Raw genomic sequence first — 20,121 nt, 5'->3', positions numbered from 1 at the left:
ACCTCTCCACTTCCCTCCGCCTCTCCGCTTCTCTCCACCTCTCCGCTTGTCTCCCGCCTCTCCGTCTCTCTCCTCCGGTTCCCTGGTTCCAATTTCTCGTAAAGAAGAACCTTTCTGCTGGTATCGCTTCCGGTTGATAATCCTAGACAACCTTTATCTTTGCATGTTTCTCAAGTGATAAGGGTTTTTGTTGCTATGTGTTTGTGTTCCTCAGGTTCCTCTTTGCATGTTCGATTGTTAGGAATATGCAAAATCGTTTTTTTAAAATATTTTTACAAGGCAATTCGATCAAAACACATTTTAGGAAGTTAGAATATTTTTAGAATATTTTTTAAACTGAAATTTCCTTAATTTTCGCAAAAAAAAACAGGTTTTCTTATCCGTAGAAGGTACATTCTACACTGTGTAGAACCATGACAAAAATCCTGAACACAATTTCTACCTTATGTAGATGTACGAGTAATGTCTAGATTTCGCATTCTGGAAATTTTAGAATACTTCATAAAAGTAGAAACTACAATCTAGAGAAAAGTAGATATTTTTACAACTAGTAGAATTCGCATTCTCCATATTTAGAATTTTAATTAAAAGTAGATTGTTCGTTCTGAAAAAGTAGATGAACTTGTATAATTTAGAATTCATTTTCTACTAACCCATTTTCCATAGAAGACGAAATATACTTTTAGTAGAACGAAATTTAAAAATTTATTTATCAAGTTTTTTGACCAACAAAAAATATCATTTTGTGTATATGGGTGGTTTATTAGTTGTTTTTCTTTTTATAATTTTTTTGATTCATGAAACTATTTATTTTATTAAGTTTCAGAAATTGAAGAGGTAAAACGGATACAAAATGGACAAAAATGGTTTTATACCAAAGGGACAATCAAACTGAATTACTGTTCCGCTTTGGCAATTTTCCCTTAAATGAATCATTTACAAATAATTTTTTATTTTAAAAACTCATTTTTCTGCATGCTTGACCTTAATTATTGGGTTGCTAAAAGAATATTCCTCTAGCATATTGTCTCATGTTTTATCTCTTGACTAGTATTTTGGCCCGTGCTATGCACGGCCATTGCCATTACCATAAAAAAAATTCCACATATAATTAGTAAATGATTTTTAATATTATACAAAATTAATTATATAAATTAAAAAATTTAAATTTAAAACTGCATAGTAAAATTAAATTTGTATATGGATATGATATAGTATATAAACCGGTCAAACAGAACAAACTGATTAATTTAAATATAGTAGTATAACTATATGTAAATTATATAATATAATTAATAAGATATAAATAATTTATTTTATTAATATGATCTTCATACTTAAAATGCTTATTTTAGTTATTCAATTTTTTTTAAGTTAAAGGTTTTTTCTCATTTTTATCAAATTATATAAAATTTAATTTATTTTTTTCATTGACAAATATGTGTGCTACCATTTACTTATTTAATAATATAATGAGTTACAATTTTCTTATTTTTATTCTATAAAAATATTATTATTAATTTAATATGGTTACTAATTTTTTTTATGTTTTAATAAAGCCAATATCTAATCAAATAAAGTAAAATTCATAAAATTGAATATATTCATAGGTTTTGGTAGTAAACCGAAAACCGACAGTATAAACCAAACCAAACCAAAGTAGATATGGTTTTAATATGGTAACTATTTTTTTTAAACTAAAATAACGAAACCAAAAAAGCCGAACCGGAATCCGGATTGGAGAACCTCATTGTGAAATTTTGGAAGCTGTTGAGATATAAAAAAACATTGTGTCTATTGATATGGTTTTTGAGGATGCAATTGTGAGTGCACAACAAAATTATTTTTGATGATTCATAACTGCAGTTCAATGCACGGGCATTGCCAATATGATAAAAATAAGATTCCATATATAATTAGCAAATGATTTCTTAATATTATACAAAATTAACTGTATAAATTAAAAAATTGAAATTTGAAACTGCGTAGGAAATTCTGGAGGTGCTAAAAAATTGAAATTGAAATTATTATACAACACATTGAGAATTCTGGAGGTGCTGAAACTCGTCTTTTATTGATACGCTCATTGTACCACATTAAAGCACCACAATGTTTGCATTGGAATGTTGGATCGCCGAAGTCTTCGTAATCTATGAAAAAATTAGGTCATTATCTATGTTGTTACTATTATGCTTTCAAAATCCTATGTACGTCATGTTATATGTATAGAAAAATACTAAATTATTTGCTAATGATATATTGCTTCAGTATAATACCTGGATTTGGAGTAATAGCTTGAAATGAAGTAGGAATAGAGTGCTGGCTGGAGCTTGCCGAGTTAAAACTAACTGAAAGTTGAGAATAATATATTCTGATAAATATTTAAATTAGTAAATAATGATTATAAATGTAAATGAATTACAATACTACATGATACTCTTTGGTTTTGAGTTCTTCCTCCTATCTCTCAAAATGCACATACGTTGGTTCCATGACTAAATATCTTCTACCATGAGGAAATGATCAAACCAGAAGCAAGATTAATTGGGTTGCTTAGAGGAAAAGAAACTGCAATATAGAAAACAAACATAGCTCTAAATACCTTGTCTTACGTTGATTCTTCTCTGAGTGACCTTTTCTTTTCCTTTGCGTCGCATTATGTTTTGTCCTGTAAAAACATAGGAGTTAAATAATTTCAAGGTGATTATATTCTGAAAAGAGAATGAGCGTTTACCTGTTTTAAGTTTAACGTCGAACGATGTGGAAGAAGAAGAAGTGGAGAAAGTAAAAAAATGGAGACACTACGAACAGTTAAGTTTTAAATAATTTCAAATCCCTCCAAAATAAGTAAATTAAATTAATATATCTTTCCTCATTCATCCCTCCAAATAAGTAAATTGTAATATAAATTTAATTATATTAAATTGTATAGATGTGTTTTACGTGATCACTTTTTTTTTATAATTGTTTGCTTTTTCTTCTAGATAACAGAGAATAATAATATAGAATATTGTAAAGGTAGAAAATATAATTTATCTCTATACTATATAACATGAAAATGATTAGTTGTTTAGGATTTTAACATAGCATCTTTGTTTGGGAGTTGCATATGACTCAACAGAGAAAAACAAACGTTTAGAGATTATAATAAAAATTAAAGCCAGCTGATCTAAGAAGAAATAACAATTGATAATAAATAATTACATACAAAAACCTAGAAAAGAAACACAATAGCACACACGATGTTTTCAAACTTGAAGTAGACTAAGCATTAGACCTAAGAAACATGTACATAAAAACAAGAGGTCGTGGATTTTGTGAAACTAAAAACAAGAGAGGATAAATCATCAGTTTTTCTCCTTTTTTGGAATTAGATTTGCTGCTTTTCTCTGCTTTGTAGACGAAGGTTTTGCACAATCATCTTTAGTCACATGCCCAACTTTTGGTTTCGATTTTGTTGATGAAAGTTGTCCATCTTCTTCAGCTAAAAGTGAAATATCTCCTTTAAGTTTCTTTGAAGAAATTTGTGGCACACAATCCTCAATTGCTAATGTACTTGCTCGCTTTTTGGTTGGAGTTGATGTTGATTCAGTGGAAGCACTTATCGAATTGTTAGACTCTTCGAAAACATCATTGACCTGAAAAATATCAATATAAAACATTTATTCACAGCTGAGAGTATACTATGAAAATCCTACATAACAAAAAAATACAAATTTTATTGCAAGTGTTCCCTATTTACATATCCAGAGATAGAGTTTTGTTTTTCATAATACTCTTTGTTAACTGTTAAAACATTGATTTTTAAAAAGGTAAAAAGCATAAATATAAGTTCAAGTGGAATAAGAATACCAAGCTCATAGTGGTTTCGGTGTAGTTTGAGAAATGAGGACCAATCGCAGGAATGTCAGTCTATATAGAAAATTCGTAAAACTACTAATAATTACAACAAAAAAAAAATCTGAGAATTATTTCAAAACATGATAATATAGAGTTTTTATCATTTTTACCTCATTGGCATCATCACTATGAAATCGTAAAATTTTAGCAGGGTCATCATTCATGTTAACTACTTTAAAAGTAGATGGTGTGTAATTTTTGGATGTTTCAGGTTTGTTAATTGTGAAGACGAACTCCCGACCCTCTAAAGCTAGAAGTTCTCGAGGGAATTCATTCCCACTGTTGAACTGCAAAAATACATAAAAATAAATAAATAAGTTTAGATATTGAGATTAAAAAAAATTACCTGAACTTGTTGCTCTAACAACTCATATGCCGATTTGTGAATTAGTTGAATGACTTCCCTGTCAAACATTACAAAAGAAGTGGTTCCTGTATGATCCAAGACTTTACAATGAACCTGATATCTGTGAAAATAAATTATAGTTTAGCATACTAACAAAAAATAAATAGATGATATACATTGCTTAATGACAAACCTTGTTTTTGTAGAACAAACAATTGTCTCGCATCCGTCACATGAGAACTTATCCATTTCTATTTCTTCAGTTTCGGGGTTTAAGTAGGGGTTTACTTTCTTGGCACATCATGGACAGCCAAGATACCACCAAGGAGCCCCAATTTTAAGTGCACATATTGTTGCATATATACAACACCTTGTTTCCTACAGATAAAGAGAAAATTTAAGTGAAATGGCTACATAAGTAACTGATTTAAAAACTTGATGAAAGAGTACAAAATACAACTTACCTCATATGATGTTAACAGCTGAGAAATTGTTTTGCGATTGACAAATGGAATATGATCCGAAGAAACTTGGGTACAATTTGACAAAGTCAAAAGGGAGCCACATGATGTTGTCGCCATCACATCTTTTGACATCCTAGTATAGTAAAATAATACCATTAATCAGAAATAGAAAATTATAATAGAATATGAAGTGAAAAATAAACCGAACTACTTACTTTTCTTTGAATTCATTTATCTCAGCAATGTCAAACAACTTTGTTGAAGCTTTCCCACTTTGGATTGTGAATTTTCCTTCAAAAACAAATGACATACATTAATATTTGACTGTTTTAATTAAAGTATAGTAATATGAACAGATTACCATTGTAAATATTAATTCTCATAAGACTGCAAAGCAGAACTATAGCTCCACCAGAAAATGATTGAACATAGGAATGAATGTCTTCAGCATATTTTTTTTCCAAAATACACAATTAATGATTAAAACACTACAAAAGAAAAAACATGTTTTAAAAGAGGGTCAATATCAATACACTTTAAAACGCATAGTTATAAATTTCAAGAAAACTTACCCACAATCCTTGAGTTGAAGATTCAAAATTTTACATGGAGCATTACGAACAGTAATTTCTTTCAGATCGCAAGGTCCAACAATTTCTCTAATTACATCTGTGGAAGAAAAATAAATTTCATAAATACAAGAAACAAAATCTAAACCATTACATATATCTGTTGGTTAAATCAAATACCTATAAAAAAAATTTCGTCATGCTTCTGAGAAAGCAGGTCATCAAATGATATGCAATTAAAACGAAATGAATCGTTTGGAATCTCCTCGCAATTCTTCTTAACGTGTGTTGACCAAGTGAAAAATATCTTGAAAGGATGTGGTGTTCCTCTGTAATTCCCGAGATTAGGAGAGAATACAACATTTTCCTTCTCCCATATCCTCCTCGAACTTGGATATCAGTTTTCCTCTAATGCAAGCTTGTATACGATCTCCCTGTTTGAACATGATATAACCATTAATTATCAAAAGCATATAAACATATAAACAACTCAGGATTCTATTATGTACCTTATCATCCAAAAGTATTAAATCGATTCCACCATCTCCAGGCTTAATGCCATTCTGAAATCGCCACATACGGACTACTCGAACCTTAATTTTCCAGATTTCCTTTTCAGAATCTGGCTTTAACTGAGCAACAGGAGTGAAGGCAAGCTTCATCTTGCTCATAGCTAGAACAATACCTGGAAAAAAATTAAGATTAGAGTCGGCAATTTGATATAGGAAAAAGGGGGAAATAAATTCAAGAGCTGCAGATTACAAACTCAGAAAAATCCAAAAAATCAATATACCTTTTGCTAAAACAATACTGGGGTTTTTTAATGCGATAGGTTTTCATATTTGTATATATAAGAGAGGTAGTTGATGATAGAGTATCAAATCGTGAAGTTGACGGCTGGATTTACGGGATAGTTGGAAGATATTGTACTTGAAGAAATAGTTTAGTGGAGAACAGTTGTACTAAGATTTCCAAATTAAAAAAGGGAGTTGTCACGTGTATTGAACAAATTATATCTTATTGGGCTTACGAAAATTTAGTTGTGTCTAATTGGGTTTATGACAAAACCAAAGTTGTATATAGTTACATATTTTTCAATAAAAAAATGCTTTCGGGAAAACCTTTTTGTTTTTAAAGTAAAACATTTTTTTCAAAAAATAAAATATTAAAGGACAGGTGTCAATCACAGAAATGTCAATTGACTTCTGCTTTATTGTATAAAAGATTTATTTTGCATGTGAGGTAATTTCTTCACTGCTCTTTTATGTGGACACAAGTGATAGGTTTAAGCAGGGTTTCCTTCGGATTAGATCGAACTATGGAAAAGTTTGCTAAGATTTGTCCGAAGACTTCATCAAAACCGGTTGTAGAGAAGCCTTAGACAGATTAGCAACAACCAAAAATGTTTTGAAGAAAACACACAAGTTGAAGATTAGTTCCGACCATGAAAGCGCACAATTTTGGAGCTTCTACAACGTTTTCCCGGATCTAGGGTTCCCACCATGAGAGTGACGGCGCGTGGAGTCTAGATGAATCTCTTTCCCGGCGGTTCTTCATTGTCATGCCTTTTCTACGGTGAGGGTTGTGTTATTTGGCTAGGTTAAGCCTCAGTTTCTTGGATCCGTCCAGTTCCGCCTAGCTTCAGGAAATTCTCATTGCTGGTTCTCATCCGTGAGTGCATGTGGGGAGTTTCTTCTCTCGGTGTTGTCGCCTGAGTTAGAGAAGTTCCTGTGGCAACACGTGACGAGTCACGAGACCACATCCGCGTCTCCTTGGTGGTCTCTGTCTTCTGAAGTCGGGCTCTTGATTGTGGCAGCGCGTAAGTATCTCTCTTTCCCTCAATAAGGTGTCATCTTGTTGGAGGTGTAGCTCTATGAAAGCGGACTGGTCTGATGAGTGTGGATAGGAGTTAGTTTATCACTCGGTCTTCATGCTAGTTTGAAGGTTGTTCTTGTCTGTAGGAGGTGTGCCCGATATGTCTTAGTGCTCTATATGTGTGTTGAGTTAAATGGGTGTATACGGTCCCGTGATTGAGGAGCTGGAGGCAGCAATCTTCACTTCCTCGTCCCGAACAACGGCACCGCCTGTCAGTGGACTCCTCCTCGTGCTGCCGGTCTTTGCCTGGCTTTGAGGGTGCCTTTCTCTCCGGGAGCTCGCGGCAACCTGGGGCTTAGTCCGCTCATACCTCCCCTTTGGACCATCGATGTTACGCTACCTCCGGTTCATCTCGACGACATTTTTTCTTTGTAATAGATTCAGCACTCTTCTTACTAAATGCTCTGTTTAGATTTTATTTTCGTTTCTCTGCTACTAGTCTTTTTCATCTTTCTGTAAAAAACAAAAAAAAATGGTATAATCAATTTAACATTTTACAAAAAAAAAAATAAGGTTGAAGATTAGTTAACCTCCGGCGGCGTTCTCTGGTGTATCGTTGATTGCGAACACTGTTAGTTTGTTTTACTGGACGTCATTTTATTCGCCAACCTTATTTCTTACTTATGAGGTAACCAGGAAAATAAATGGGAAAACGCTAGACCTAAAGATATTTCTTAACTAGACTCGGCTCATTTCTACCCCAGCTGAACTTAACATCACTTCATAGAACACATACAATGTACTTATAGTATGTATGAGATTTGTTGAAAGAGACAACATACAAAAGTAGAATAAATTTGGTAGAAAATAAACTAAGTTTATTTGTTAATTTCCCAAATCAAGAGGAAAAAAAAACAACTTACTTGTATAGCCTCAAATAAATTTTCTGCAATACATAACTTATAACATGGAAACAAGAGCTTCAAAGAAAGCTTCTTTGGAAATTGCCAGAAGAAAACTTGGAAGCCAAACCTTCAGCCATACCCTCAGCGTCAAGTTTTACCTTCTGTCTCCCGGCGGTGAGGTCGTTCTCACGGTCCCATGGCTTCCATGGATGTTTCCCCACCCACTCGTCCTCATTTTTCTCCTTGGACGAAGACGAAGACAATTTCTTCTTCTTCTTGAGACGGCTTGAAGATGAAGAAGTAGACTCTTCCCTGTGCTTCTCTACCAAAGACTTTGATCTTTTCTCTTTGTTGTACTTGTCCACAAGATCAGCATCTAGGCTTCTTTTCATATTCACCTCTTCATTTGAAGCAAGCGCATTCGCCTTGTTGTACGCCTCTAAGTAGCTGCATCACCCAAAAGAACAGTGATATAAGAATTTTTTTATGAAACTGCAATCACAAAATTACTGCAACTCGACTGATGAGAAGGTTCCCCACTCTCAACCAGTATGCAGAGATAGCCTACAATCTGCTGTGTTCAGTCCTAGGCTAGTGATAGCAGAACTATAGCTAAATACTGAACCTGATAAGATTGAGACAATGTATCTTTAGCTCTATTACTACAACTTCTTGAAACAAACAAGTGGTTTGTGTCATTGTGTGTTTCTTACTTTTATCTTTACGAACGCAGCCCTCACTAACTTCAATCTAACCACCTCACTACAGCTACACTCAGTTCTAGGCAAGCTATAGTAGTCCTATAGCTAAAGTTCGAGTAGTTAAGCGTTTTCAAATGGAGAGACATAATGCGTCTCTGGCGCTATCACAAAATAACCTCGTGGATCAGAAATGCAGTTTACAAGTGCTAGCGAAAAGGTTAGAAATATATGTGTATTCTTACTTCATCTTTGCTCTTTCAGCCTTGTCCATAGGAGTATCAGTCCAGGCAGTAGTGTCTCCGCGTCCTTCTCTAGCATTTCTGCAAAATGTCGTGGTTGATTGCTGCACAGGCACCCCGGTCTGCAAAAGAAGAGCTCCAGATGAGACTGAAAAATTTGAAGCCTAGAAAGGTAGTTAAAGAGCGTTTTCGAATTCAAAAGTGGACTCTCTCACCTTTCTTTCAGGAGGAAGGGTCGTCATCCACTCGTCTCTTTTAGGTACAGGTTTAACCTCGGTTGCTGCTAGGAGCTCTTCATCGCCTTCCATTGATATGCCTGCAAACCCGAGAAAGACTCCATTACTGATTCATCACATAATGACAACGAGATAAAAGAGCTTGCATGGCATTGTGAATCGTCATTGTCACCTTGGGATCTTCTCCACTGTGCTGCTTCTTGCATTGAGCGTAATTCAGCCTGAGGAACAAGTACACAATGTTTCTTAAGTGATTTACATACACAGACTTGTCACGAAAGATAAAAAGCGATCAATTCAGCAGGAAAAATACCTTAAAAGCCTCTTGTTCCTCCTTAAGTTTAATCTTGTCATCCATAGCTTTTCGCTGCAGAACATAATCTATTAGATATACACATACGAGCTCAACCTTAAGACAACCACATAGAAAGAGATGGGCAGAATCTATGCTAGCCTCGTGATTCAGAGAGCAAAGAAGTTCAGAACCTCACCTTTTCTGGATCTTGTAATTCTTTGAAAGCTTTATTCAGCAAAACGAAAGCTTCCTGAGCTTGTGGATGAGAGCATTTGTCTGGGTGAACTAAAAGAGACAGTTTCCAATATCTGCACACCAAAGTTGTCTTAGTTCTTGCATGTTATTGACACATAAGGAAAAATTACAGACACCTCAAAGTTGAAAACAGAAGTTCCTAAGCGCCTATATGATATAGAATACTCTTTCCAGATCTCAAGGGTTTTAGGAAACCATATAGAATAAATGAACAAACATATCGTCGAGAAGCAATGGCAAGGTGTATATACCAATCATAGAACTGATTACTAAGCAGTTATTCAGTGACTAGCAATCATTTTTATTGATCTAAAAAAATGTACCAGAAACCCTACCTCTTCTTCATGTTATCAGCAGCCATATTGTGGTTCACTCCTAAAACATCGTATGGGCTATCAGCTTCAGCTTCCATGATCCGTGTCACCTGCTCATGGGAGGGGTATGAGTTGCCACTCTATAGAATACAAGAATTGCAATTTGAACGTCAGAATAAAACTAAGAAGTAAGAACCTCTTCGAATCGCTCTGCCTCGTTCGACGATGCGACTTCTGCAACAACAGCAGGTGGAGCAGGTCCAATAAAATATGCTGAATCTTCTTCTAGCTCAGCTTCTCTGAAGCATTTTCAAAAGAATCTTTATTAAGAAACGAGTTAACCATATTAAAAACTGATAAATCGAGTTAACCATATTAAAAACTGATAAATCTTTGAACTGGCAATCGATTAAACGCACCTGAGTTCAGCTTGCGCTTCTGTCAGCTTTGCTGCAGCAGCAAGTAGCTCAGCCGATGGCATTGCAGGTCCAATCACCCTGCAATCAAATCACTAACACCATCACGTTTGTTCTCTATAAAACTTTTAGATCTAATAACTCAAAGCGTGAATCACCTTTTCATTGGACCAGTAACATCATCTGCTCCCAGAGCCTTTTCTGCCCCACCAGTCACAGTAGTAGCTGCTTCAGTGTTCTTCAATGAGGCAGAATCATCAAGATTTTTCTCAACTTCTTCCTCGCCGCCTTTAATTAGATGTGCCACCATATCTAAAGAAGGAGAAGCACCCGGTGGTAACAAAAAGACTCTATCCCCACGTTCCTTTAACTTCAAAGACAGAAACAGCTTCTTCAGCCTCTTCTTCAAAGCGATCTCCGAAATACCCTTTATATCAACTGCTTGGCCATCATCTATCATTTTCAAAAGCTACAACAAAAAAAGAAAAGCATAAAAGATCAAAGCTTTATGAATAAATCATTAACACAAGCAATGAAATATCACCATTACCAGTTTCAAATCATTGCCAACGTTAGGAAACTCTATGAGCATCTCCTTGACAACTGTTTCAGGATCATCCCGTGAACTCTCTTGATCAGACATGGAATCAGAATCAGAACCGGACTGAGACTCGGAGTCAGACTCGTAATCACGCTTCTTCTTCGTCCTCTTCTTCCTATCTTTCCTCTTTCTCTCCCTTCTCTCCATCTTCTTCCTCTTCTCTCTCTTCCTTCGCTTCTCGCGCTCGTAACTCCCGTCGTTACTTCTCCGCCGCTCCTTTTGCTTCCTCCGCCGTTTTCTAGAAGATGAATCGGAGTCATCGGAGCTGTAAGAGGAACAAGACGACGAAGATGCAGTTTCATCATCCGAATGAGTATCTCTCTTCCTGTGCTTACCCATATCGTTCAATCCCTGAAATCAGAATCCAAAACCAATCATAAACCCTAGAACCGAAAATTGATTGTTAAGCCAGTAATACCTAATCACACATATGAAAACTTGAATTGAGCTAAGCGATCAAGACCCACAAGTTAAAAATCTAAACTTGAGACACCTGCAGAGAGATCATGATACTCCAAATAGCGATATGGGTGAACAAGGAATGCGATAAACGGAAGCGACAAACCCTAGATTCCCTTTTCATCGATTACATGATTCTAAGAAGCTCAAACAGTACCTGTGAATCGAGCGACGACGACAAAGTGGAGGAGATAATCTGCACAGTGAAACTTCACGTTTAAGAGCTCTACGGCGATGGACACTATTTGCGAAAAGAAAATTCTTCAAGGGTGAAAGTAGGAATATATTTCTTTCTCATTCTTCTAAACCGTAAATACAATGTGGTTTACACCGAACCAACTAATTGTAGAGACAACTTATTTTAGAATGGGAAAATTCCATATTAATACCCCCGACCTAAATTACATTAAGCTATTTAATACCCCAACTATATATTCTACCTACTTTAAACCTCCAACTATTTTCTGCACACTCATTTTCAATCGAATCGTTAACAGAGTTTGACAGAGCAGTAAGCGACATTAATTATCTGTTTATTCCTTAACTATGGTTAACTATAGCTAAGATGATTCTATTATAAATCCCCCTTTTACCCTAGTTGCAAGAACCCTAAAAAGCTTATTTCAGAATACAGAACAAGTGGAGGAAGATGAATCGAAGCTCGAGCTCTGAAGCTGGCTCCAACGCAATCAGTGGAGGAATGACATCCAGTTATGTGAGGTGTCTCTGTTCGAAGCTGTCGGTGGTGAGGAAAGCTTGGACGGACGATAATCCAGGTAGAAGGTTTTATGGATGTCCAAATCCAAAATGGAAATCTTGCACTTTCTTCAAGTGGTTTGATGTTGAGAAGCCTTATGGTTGGCAAAAAAATTCATTGTTGGAAGCTAGAGATCTAATTCGTGAGCAAGAGGAAGAGTTGAAGAAACTGAAGGCTATGGTTGGACATGATGGTAAGGAAATGGAGTCTGAGATGTTGCTTCAGATGGAGGAAGAGAATAAGAAACTGAGGGCTATGGTTGGACGTGATGGTAAGGAAATGGAGTCTGAGATATTGCTTCAGATGGAGGAAGAGAACAAGAAACTGAGGGCTATGGTTGGGCCTGATGCTAATGAAATGGAGTCTAAGATGTTGCAGTTGGAAAATGAGAACAAGAAGCTAAAGCAGGAGCTTGCTGTGAGCTATGGAAAGGAGAAGATGGGTAAGCAGTTTGTGATAATATCGTGGGTGGGGTTTGCTTGCGTTACTCCTGTGATTGTTAATGCTTTGAAGTAGGTTATTCTACCTTGTTCTATTGTAATGAAATGTTGAATGTTATGGAGTTTATGTTGAGTTTACTAATGCATTTGACAAGGAAAACATTCAAAGTATCAAAGTCATAAACTTGAGACCAGTCATTACATAAACCAAGTGTGCTAAAAGCCAACATAGTTAATCAAAAGATAGAGAGACAACATCAGTTCACAAGTAGAACAAACTAAAAGACAGAGCCAACATTATTTGCGTGATTTTGTTTCTTTGGAAGAGCTTCCTCCACAGTCTCTTGCAGTAGACCCAAAGCATTCAAACACTCGATCAGTGAATGGGCACATGTACACGCCTTGACCTCTTGGCACAGTCACCTTCCGAGCTTGCCCTCTTTCAGGAGGTCTACCATGACGACCACGTCCACGCCCACGACCAGGAGCCGCATTAGATGATGTTGGTTGACACTGAGCGTGTTGCAGTGTTGGTTGAGACTGAGCTTGTGGCTGAGGTGCAGTAGATGAAGCTTGTGGCTGAGGTGCAGTAGATGAAGCTTGTGAAAGACTTGTCCTTCGTTTTCTTGATGGATTTGGGTTGTCATCAACCTGTAATTGCAGTCAATATGTCAAAAGGATTTAATAAAACACAACATGATATACAACAATACTCATAAGAAAATAACACTTGCAAGGTTTTTTCGAAGTCTTCCTCTTTTGCGTGGTGGACCTTGGACCACAAAGGGTGGATTCTTGCAAGTCCCACAGTTATGTTCTGACTGCTTACAATTACTACATGTCATTGTTCTGCCACCTCGTGTCACTCTATTTGGTTTCGAAGGAGACTCATGTGCTGGTTTTATCCTCTTCTTCTTCGGTCTGCCTGGCATCTTTCTGAATCCAGGAACACCAATTGGTTCTTTACCAGTCTTTGCCCAAAATATCTCCCCATTAACTGGTTTTATATCCAAACTTCTGTTTTGTAATAGTCATCAATAACATGGCTGAAAAAAACCAAACAAGTTAGATTCAATAATAGAAAAATATTCATAAAATGAGAAAACAAGTTAAACTTACTCCTTTGGCTGTTTGTGGCTATCATTGATAACTGCTATAGCATGTGAGCAAGGTATTCCCGTCAGGTCCCGACCCCTACATGCACAATGACGTAGACGTAGACAGACCTCATAACCACAACCGTTTAAGTCCACTTCGAACACGTTGTTTGAGCTTATCAGTATAGTACGATCCTTGCTCTATTTCCTATTTACTTCCAATACATCTCCAACCTTTTTCGGGAAAGGAAGTATACAAGCTTTAGCTTTCATCAATCTGCGAGAAATACATGTCATAGCCTGTCTTCTAATGGCTTCCAGCATATTAATCAAAGGTAGTTCTCTTGCCCCCTTTATCGTTTTGTTGAAACTCTCTGATAAATTGTTACAAACATGCGCGGATCTCGCATTTTCCGTGAAGAAAGCAAGGCACCAAGTTGTGGGATCAATGACCAGTAGATCATCATGTGCATTTCTGTGGAAGCATTTCTGTGGAATTCCTTGAGCTCAGCAATGTGAAGATCATACTCTCCAACTGTCTTGCCATACGCCACATTCCAGAAGAATGGTTTGTAGTCAATATCCATGTACTTATTTTTCCAGTTAGCATACACATGCTTTGCACAATTCCTATGCTTAGCCTTCCGAAGTACAGTTGCAAGAGCTATTTTCAATCCCTTTTGTTTGTCAAATATGAAGATGACTCCGTCGCCAACACCCAATCCTAAGTCGATGGTTAACTTCTTCATGAACCATTCCCAAGACTCATTGTTCTCACCTCTGACCACATCCCAAGCAATAAGATAAATTCTGTTTTCTGCATCTCTTCCCACTGCATATAGTATCTCTCCTTTCAACTCCCATTTTAAGAATTCACCATCAAGGCCTATAACAGGCCTACAACACTTCTTCCAAGTTCTCCTCAATGGCTCAAAACAGATGTAGAAATAATCAAAGACTTGTCTTCCATCCTTTTCAACAGTTACTATCTCTGTTGGAACATTTTTGTTTGGCCTTTTTAACTCTGCCTCATAGTCCCAAAGCTTAGAAAACTGTTGTTTTTGCGTCTCCAACACCATATCCAATGCAATCCTCCTCGCTTTTCGACATTTATATATCGAAACTGAGAGATTTTACATGTGCATCAACTCGTCTTTGATGTCAGAACTTCTTATATCAGGCCTTTGTCTTGCTTTCTCTTTGAATAGTTTGGCAATAGTTCCTTGGCTGAGCATCCTAGCTCTTCCTGTTGGCAAATGATTATGCTTGTCGTCATACACTTTTACCATCCACTTCCTTATAGGTTTCTCCAAGGAACAATATATCCTCCCTCCACATTTCTCATGAGAACATATTAAAGCATGCTTCGTCGCTTGCCACTTATTCAACTTAACATCATACTGAGTTTTGAGCACATACCTCAACAACTGATCCTTGAATTCATCCAAATTGTTAAAAGTTTGCATCAGCCATAAGTAAGGAGGCTTGTCGTAGTCAGCTTTACTTTTTCCTTTCAAACGCCTTCAACGATCATCCTTCTTTTGCTAGTTATGCCATTCGTCATCTGTATCTTCCGGAGAATCTGGGTATTCGCCATTAGGGAGTTGTTTTTCAGTCTCCACATCACTATCAACTGACTCGTCGGCATCTGAATTAGGTTGAGTATCTTCCTCAAGAACTTTATGAGACTTAGATTCCACTGTTTCAAACAAGTTTCCAAACCTAGGGTCATCACCTCCTTCCCCTAAAATCTGGTCCTCTTCCTCCGACTGAACTCCATCCTCATTATGTTCTTCCTCTATCACTTCTTCATCGCTTTCTTCTACTTCTTCTCTGTGTTCACCATCGCTTTCTTCTTCACTTACTTCTTTGTCACTGCCGTCTTCAACATCAGCATTCTCGCCATCGTCTTGTTCAAAGATCTCAGTACGGCCCACTTCAGACACCAAGCTACCAGCATCAATAACATCTATTGGAGAGACTCTATGTTCGATATATATGTGTACTTCACCATATTTTTGACTTTCTGCAGCCATCTTCATAATTTCTCTGTCCTTGTCCTTCCATATCAATCTCGCTTCTGAAATATCTTCATTGGGTAGTCTGTACCTGAGTTTCTCCACATCTTGTTCACCTTTGCTGAAATCTTCGAAAATTGAGAAAGTAAGGAGGTCGGGATCTACTACCATATTTGTAGCAATCTCACCATCTACATAGTTCCCTTCACTCGAAAATACACCTCCGTAGTGAATGTGTATCTTGAGCTTGTCATCTTCGTCACTACAAAACAACAGAAGAAGAGAGGAGATTTGGGTTAATTTCACAGTTTTAAACGACTATTCCAATCGAAATTAAACATAAACAACCTAATCGAACCTCATCTTGCTGGAGTTCTGTCGAAATGCGTCGAATTTCAATTCATTGTCGATTTTTGGATTTTAGGGTTCATCGTCGATTTAGGTTTTTTTTTTCTGTTGGGACAATTTTTTGGGGTTATTTGGAAAGGTTTTGTTGTTACCGGGTTTGGGTAAACATTTGGGTTCGGGTCTGGGCTCGGGATTGGACCTTCTAACTAATGTTGTTTAATCTTCTACTGTAGTTAACACAGGAACGGCCCTATTAACGTCGTTTATTGCTCTATCAAACTCTGTTAACGACTCGATTGAAAATGTGTAGGCGGGAAATAGTTGGAGGTTTAAAATAGGTACAATATATAGTTGGGGTATTTGACTGGGTACGAAAATAGTTGGGGTATTAAATAGCTTAATGGAATTTAGTTCGGGTATTAATATGGAAATTTCCCTTTTAGAATCTAACCAAACCGACATAAAAACATATGATGATAATAAAAAAATGTTAACTAATGAAAAACTGCAAGTGTTCAAAATAATCTCCTATATATTATTGGAGATCTTTTTTTTTTAATTGACAATCAAAGGTTATTCTATTACTTAAACTTGAAGTGTCATGGATAACTAGATCGGAATAGAACAACCGATAAAACATAATTCTCTATCGAAAAACCTCACAGTCCTAGCTAAAGAATCTGAAATCTGATTTTGCGCTCGTGGAATATGAATGATCTTAAAGTCCAAAAATCATATCAGCAGAATCTCTATCCTCTCCAATTTTGTTGCAAAGCGTGGCCACGGATGGGGCTCCTTAATCATGGCGATCAAGTAGTCTGTCCCAAATTTCTGACATGTCGAATGCTGGAGCATACTCTCCATCGTCTATCGTGGTGCTTCTACTTCTGAGTGCAAGGTAGACTCTCGCCGTAGGTAATTTCGTGCTCCCATAAGTTGAACCTCCCCAAGGTATCCATCCAAAACCATCCACACCCACTAAGTTATGTTGTGGATGTCCATGACCCATCTATCATGCATATATTACCAAGCTTAAGGCTTGGGGTTCCTTAATACTTTGATATTGTGGAATTGGTGGCACTAACTTGTTCGCATTGAACCAGGCATGACACTCACTTTATGCATAACAAACTAGCTCCAACGGATCCTATCTATCCCTCTACAGAGCTTGTCATTTCGGGCATTCCAAATGTACCAGATTATCCAGGGATAAGGATCTCTGTCTAATTCTAGCTCAACAATGTTGTTATTTCTCCAGAATAGATAATCCATATTAGCATAAATATTCAGCACCAGACAGATATCAGGACTCGTTGGTGTCGATGTTAGGGACCAAGCTTGTAAAGATGGCGGGCACTCAAATATGGCATGTGTAACAGACTTTTCTTGTTCTCCACATCGTGGACAATAATTATCACATCTCATATTACGTCGAATCAAATTCCTCGTTACTGCCACATGACATGCTATTAATTGCCATATAAGATGACATATCTTCTGAGGCGCTTTTATCGTCCAAGCAAAATGCTTGAAGCTTAGTTATACTGGGTTCCAGTACCTCTTTCTTTTCCGCAGTCTTCAATAAGTTCTGAGCTACGCAATATCCAGATTTAACCGTTACTAGCTATTCTTAGTATAGTTCTAACATAATGTGTCACGACAATGAGTTGAGCTTATGGCCAAACATCTTATGAATGTTATATCAGCAGAGGCAACATAGCCCTCTAGTAGTTGAACATTCCATTTATTCGATTCCTGAATCAATAAGGTCGCTGACTCTCATGTTGGGATGCAAAAATGGGGCTGAAGGGCGAGCTGGTCTAGCTAGTGTTGTAGGGATCTAATGATCCTCCCACGCAATGACCTCATATCCAGAATTTATATTTTGTTTAATTCTCAATAGCAGTAGCTTTTTAGCCGCTGATTGTCCACACATAGGATGGACTGGTTACAGAGATTATTCGTAAAGGCGAACTCATTCTGTAGTATCTTCCCCTCAAAACTCTAACCACTAAAGAATCAGGGTATTGAACTAGCCTCCATAGTTGTTTTGCTAATAAAGCCTAGTTGAACTCATGGATCATACGAAAACTAATATCGGCCTCCTCCTTTGGTAAACAGAGTTTTCCCATTTTGCACAGTGAATTCCTTTCTTTGGGGGATTTGAGTTCCACCAGAATTGTGTAGTGGCACTCACGAGGTTCTCACATATCTCCGGCGGGAGCAAGAAGCTAGACATAACATATGTCGGAAGAGCTAACAAGATATATTTAATCAAAACTTCTTTTCCTCCTTTTGAAAGTCATCTACCTGTCCATCCATTCACTCTACGCATTAATTTGTCTTTGAGAAATGCGAAGAGTTTGCATTTTGATCCGCTAATATCTTCCGGAATTCCTAAGTATGTCCCCATTCCTCCTTTATTCTGGATTCCAAGTGTATCGTTAATATGTTGTCTTACATTTGCGTTGATCCTCTTACCAAAAACTATAGAAGATTTCTCAAAATTAATACATTGACATGATGCTTGTCTGTATTTCCTAACTACTTTCATCACTTCTTTATATTCACGGAGCTCTGCCTTACAGAAGAAATGACTATCATCAGTAAATAGAAAGTGAGATACTGAGGGACACGTGCGTGTAACGTGCATCCCTGTTATCTTCCATTGGTTCTCTGCATGATTAAAAAGGCTAACGAGCGCTTCCGTGCATAGAATAAAGATGAAAAGAGACAAAAGATCTCATTGACGTAGACCTTTCTCTGGAACAATATTTCCCCTTGGTTGCCCATTCACACCTTGTATTTAACCTAGGTGATACATTGCATTATCAAGGTAATCCAAATTTCTGAGAATCTCATATTTATCATAATTGCTTCAATGAACGACCACTTGATATATGGTGTTTTTGGCATCTTGTATATATGCTTTTAAATTGGTTTTCAAGTCTTTATCGAGTCTTCCAAGTCCTTTTCGAGTCATTACAGGTCTGGAGTTGCATTGGATGGGAGATAGACCAGTTGGAGGAAAATAGAAGAAAAAGAGTGCAATTTGGAGTTTTTCACGCAGAACAGTCGTGCGGAGCAGTCTGACATGCCTGTTACAGCGGCAGAGATTTTTAAGAAAGTTTCCAAATATTTCGGGATTTTACCTGGGGCTTCCCCCTTTTACTCCTTGGCCGCCACAAACCTGCATACATATCTTTTCTTATTATTCTAGACATTCTACGTTATTTTTCAGAGAGATTTTAGAGAGAGAAAACATGTACTCTTGTTAAGGGAGAAGAATCTCTATATCCTTTGGAGAAGATTTCTAAACCCTCTTTGCTTTTTATTATTAATTCAGACATGTTTTCTTCATCTGTTATCTCTATGTTTTCTCTGTCCATGGCTGAGTAATCCACTTGCTTAGTCTAGGGTGTTAGGGTGTTAGATCCGTGAGTTAAACATAGATAAGTGAATCCCTTGATTGTCTTCATTCATATTAAAACCCCCATATTGTTTTAGCTTGATATTGATCCTATAGAAATAAAGTGTAATCATTGGTCACTGTGGATTCGATCCTAAAGTGCTACATCGACATACCATTCGATTGTGGTAGTGTGCACATTAGGTTAATTGGTGTGCGTATACACGTAATATCAATTTGGCGCCGTTGCCGGGGACCATCTTTTTACCTTTATTTTTCGGTTATTTATTTAGTCTAAGACCTCTAACTTTCTCTATCCTTTTTGTTGCAGCTAATTTTTCAGGTGCATAACCAATAGATATAATCGGAGAAACGTACAAGGAGAGTTACATTTAGCAACCAGGAGCTAGCAAGGTTAGAAAGAACAAACCGTCAACAATCAGGGCCGAACAACGCCATAATGGGCGACTACGGCAATCAAGAGCAAGTCACTGCTCAGTTGCAACAGATGCAACAACAGATGCTTCAAATGCTGCA

General features: G+C 36.8%; 3 protein-coding genes and 1 pseudogene across 5 annotated transcripts; 1 reads left to right on the top strand and 3 right to left on the bottom strand.

Moving 5' to 3' along the window:
• Positions 1–3,347: 3,347 nt before the first annotated feature.
• On the bottom strand, positions 3,348–5,941 carry LOC106314663 (annotated as a pseudogene).
• Positions 5,942–7,859: 1,918 nt separating this feature from the next.
• On the bottom strand, positions 7,860–11,831 carry LOC106319157. Of its 3 annotated transcripts, none has more exons than XM_013757403.1 (12): positions 11,673–11,831; positions 11,006–11,407; positions 10,614–10,924; positions 10,459–10,536; positions 10,236–10,338; positions 10,061–10,149; positions 9,667–9,778; positions 9,489–9,542; positions 9,348–9,396; positions 9,155–9,255; positions 8,943–9,061; positions 7,860–8,446 (listed from the first exon to the last, which is right to left on the bottom strand). In XM_013757403.1, the coding sequence occupies exons 2-12, from the start codon at positions 11,393–11,395 to the stop codon at positions 8,077–8,079; spliced, it is 1,776 nt and encodes a 591-aa protein (XP_013612857.1). In that variant the 5' UTR covers positions 11,396–11,407; positions 11,673–11,831; the 3' UTR covers positions 7,860–8,076. The 3 variants fall into 3 exon arrangements, with proteins under 3 accessions (XP_013612857.1, XP_013612856.1, XP_013612858.1); XM_013757402.1 differs by having other exon boundaries at positions 11,550–11,713; XM_013757404.1 differs by having other exon boundaries at positions 11,475–11,709.
• Positions 11,832–12,009: 178 nt separating this feature from the next.
• On the top strand, positions 12,010–12,840 carry LOC106319158. The gene is made up of 2 exons (XM_013757405.1): positions 12,010–12,026; positions 12,143–12,840. Exon 2 carries the CDS (start codon positions 12,165–12,167, stop codon positions 12,786–12,788), a length of 624 nt encoding a protein of 207 aa, XP_013612859.1. The 5' UTR covers positions 12,010–12,026; positions 12,143–12,164; the 3' UTR covers positions 12,789–12,840.
• Positions 12,841–12,910: 70 nt separating this feature from the next.
• LOC106316528 lies at positions 12,911–16,277 on the bottom strand. The gene is made up of 3 exons (XM_013754431.1): positions 16,186–16,277; positions 13,832–16,089; positions 12,911–13,758 (listed from the first exon to the last, which is right to left on the bottom strand). Exons 1-2 carry the CDS (start codon positions 16,188–16,190, stop codon positions 15,354–15,356), a joined length of 741 nt encoding a protein of 246 aa, XP_013609885.1. The 5' UTR covers positions 16,191–16,277; the 3' UTR covers positions 12,911–13,758; positions 13,832–15,353.
• Positions 16,278–20,121: the final 3,844 nt, after the last annotated feature.

This window comes from Brassica oleracea, chromosome C9, assembly GCF_000695525.1.
Source record: "Brassica oleracea var. oleracea cultivar TO1000 chromosome C9, BOL, whole genome shotgun sequence".
Taxonomy (NCBI): domain Eukaryota; kingdom Viridiplantae; phylum Streptophyta; class Magnoliopsida; order Brassicales; family Brassicaceae; genus Brassica; species Brassica oleracea.
Note: the sequence above shows the minus strand (reverse complement) of the source record. Positions and strands in the feature narration are given on the sequence as shown.

Excerpts from the sequence above, each read along its gene's own strand:
- LOC106319158 (XM_013757405.1), top strand. The coding sequence starts at position 12,165 with ATGAATCGAAGCTCGAGCTCTGAAGCTGGCTCCAACGCAATCAGTGGA.
- LOC106319157 (XM_013757402.1), bottom strand. The coding sequence starts at position 11,639 with ATGAAAAGGGAATCTAGGGTTTGTCGCTTCCGTTTATCGCATTCCTTG. Across the intron at positions 11,408-11,549 it reads GTATCATGATCTCTCTGCAG|GGATTGAACGATATGGGTAA; the intron begins GTGTCTCAAGTT and ends TTCTGATTTCAG. Across the intron at positions 8,447-8,942 it reads GCTGAAAGAGCAAAGATGAA|CTACTTAGAGGCGTACAACA; the intron begins GTAAGAATACAC and ends TGGGTGATGCAG.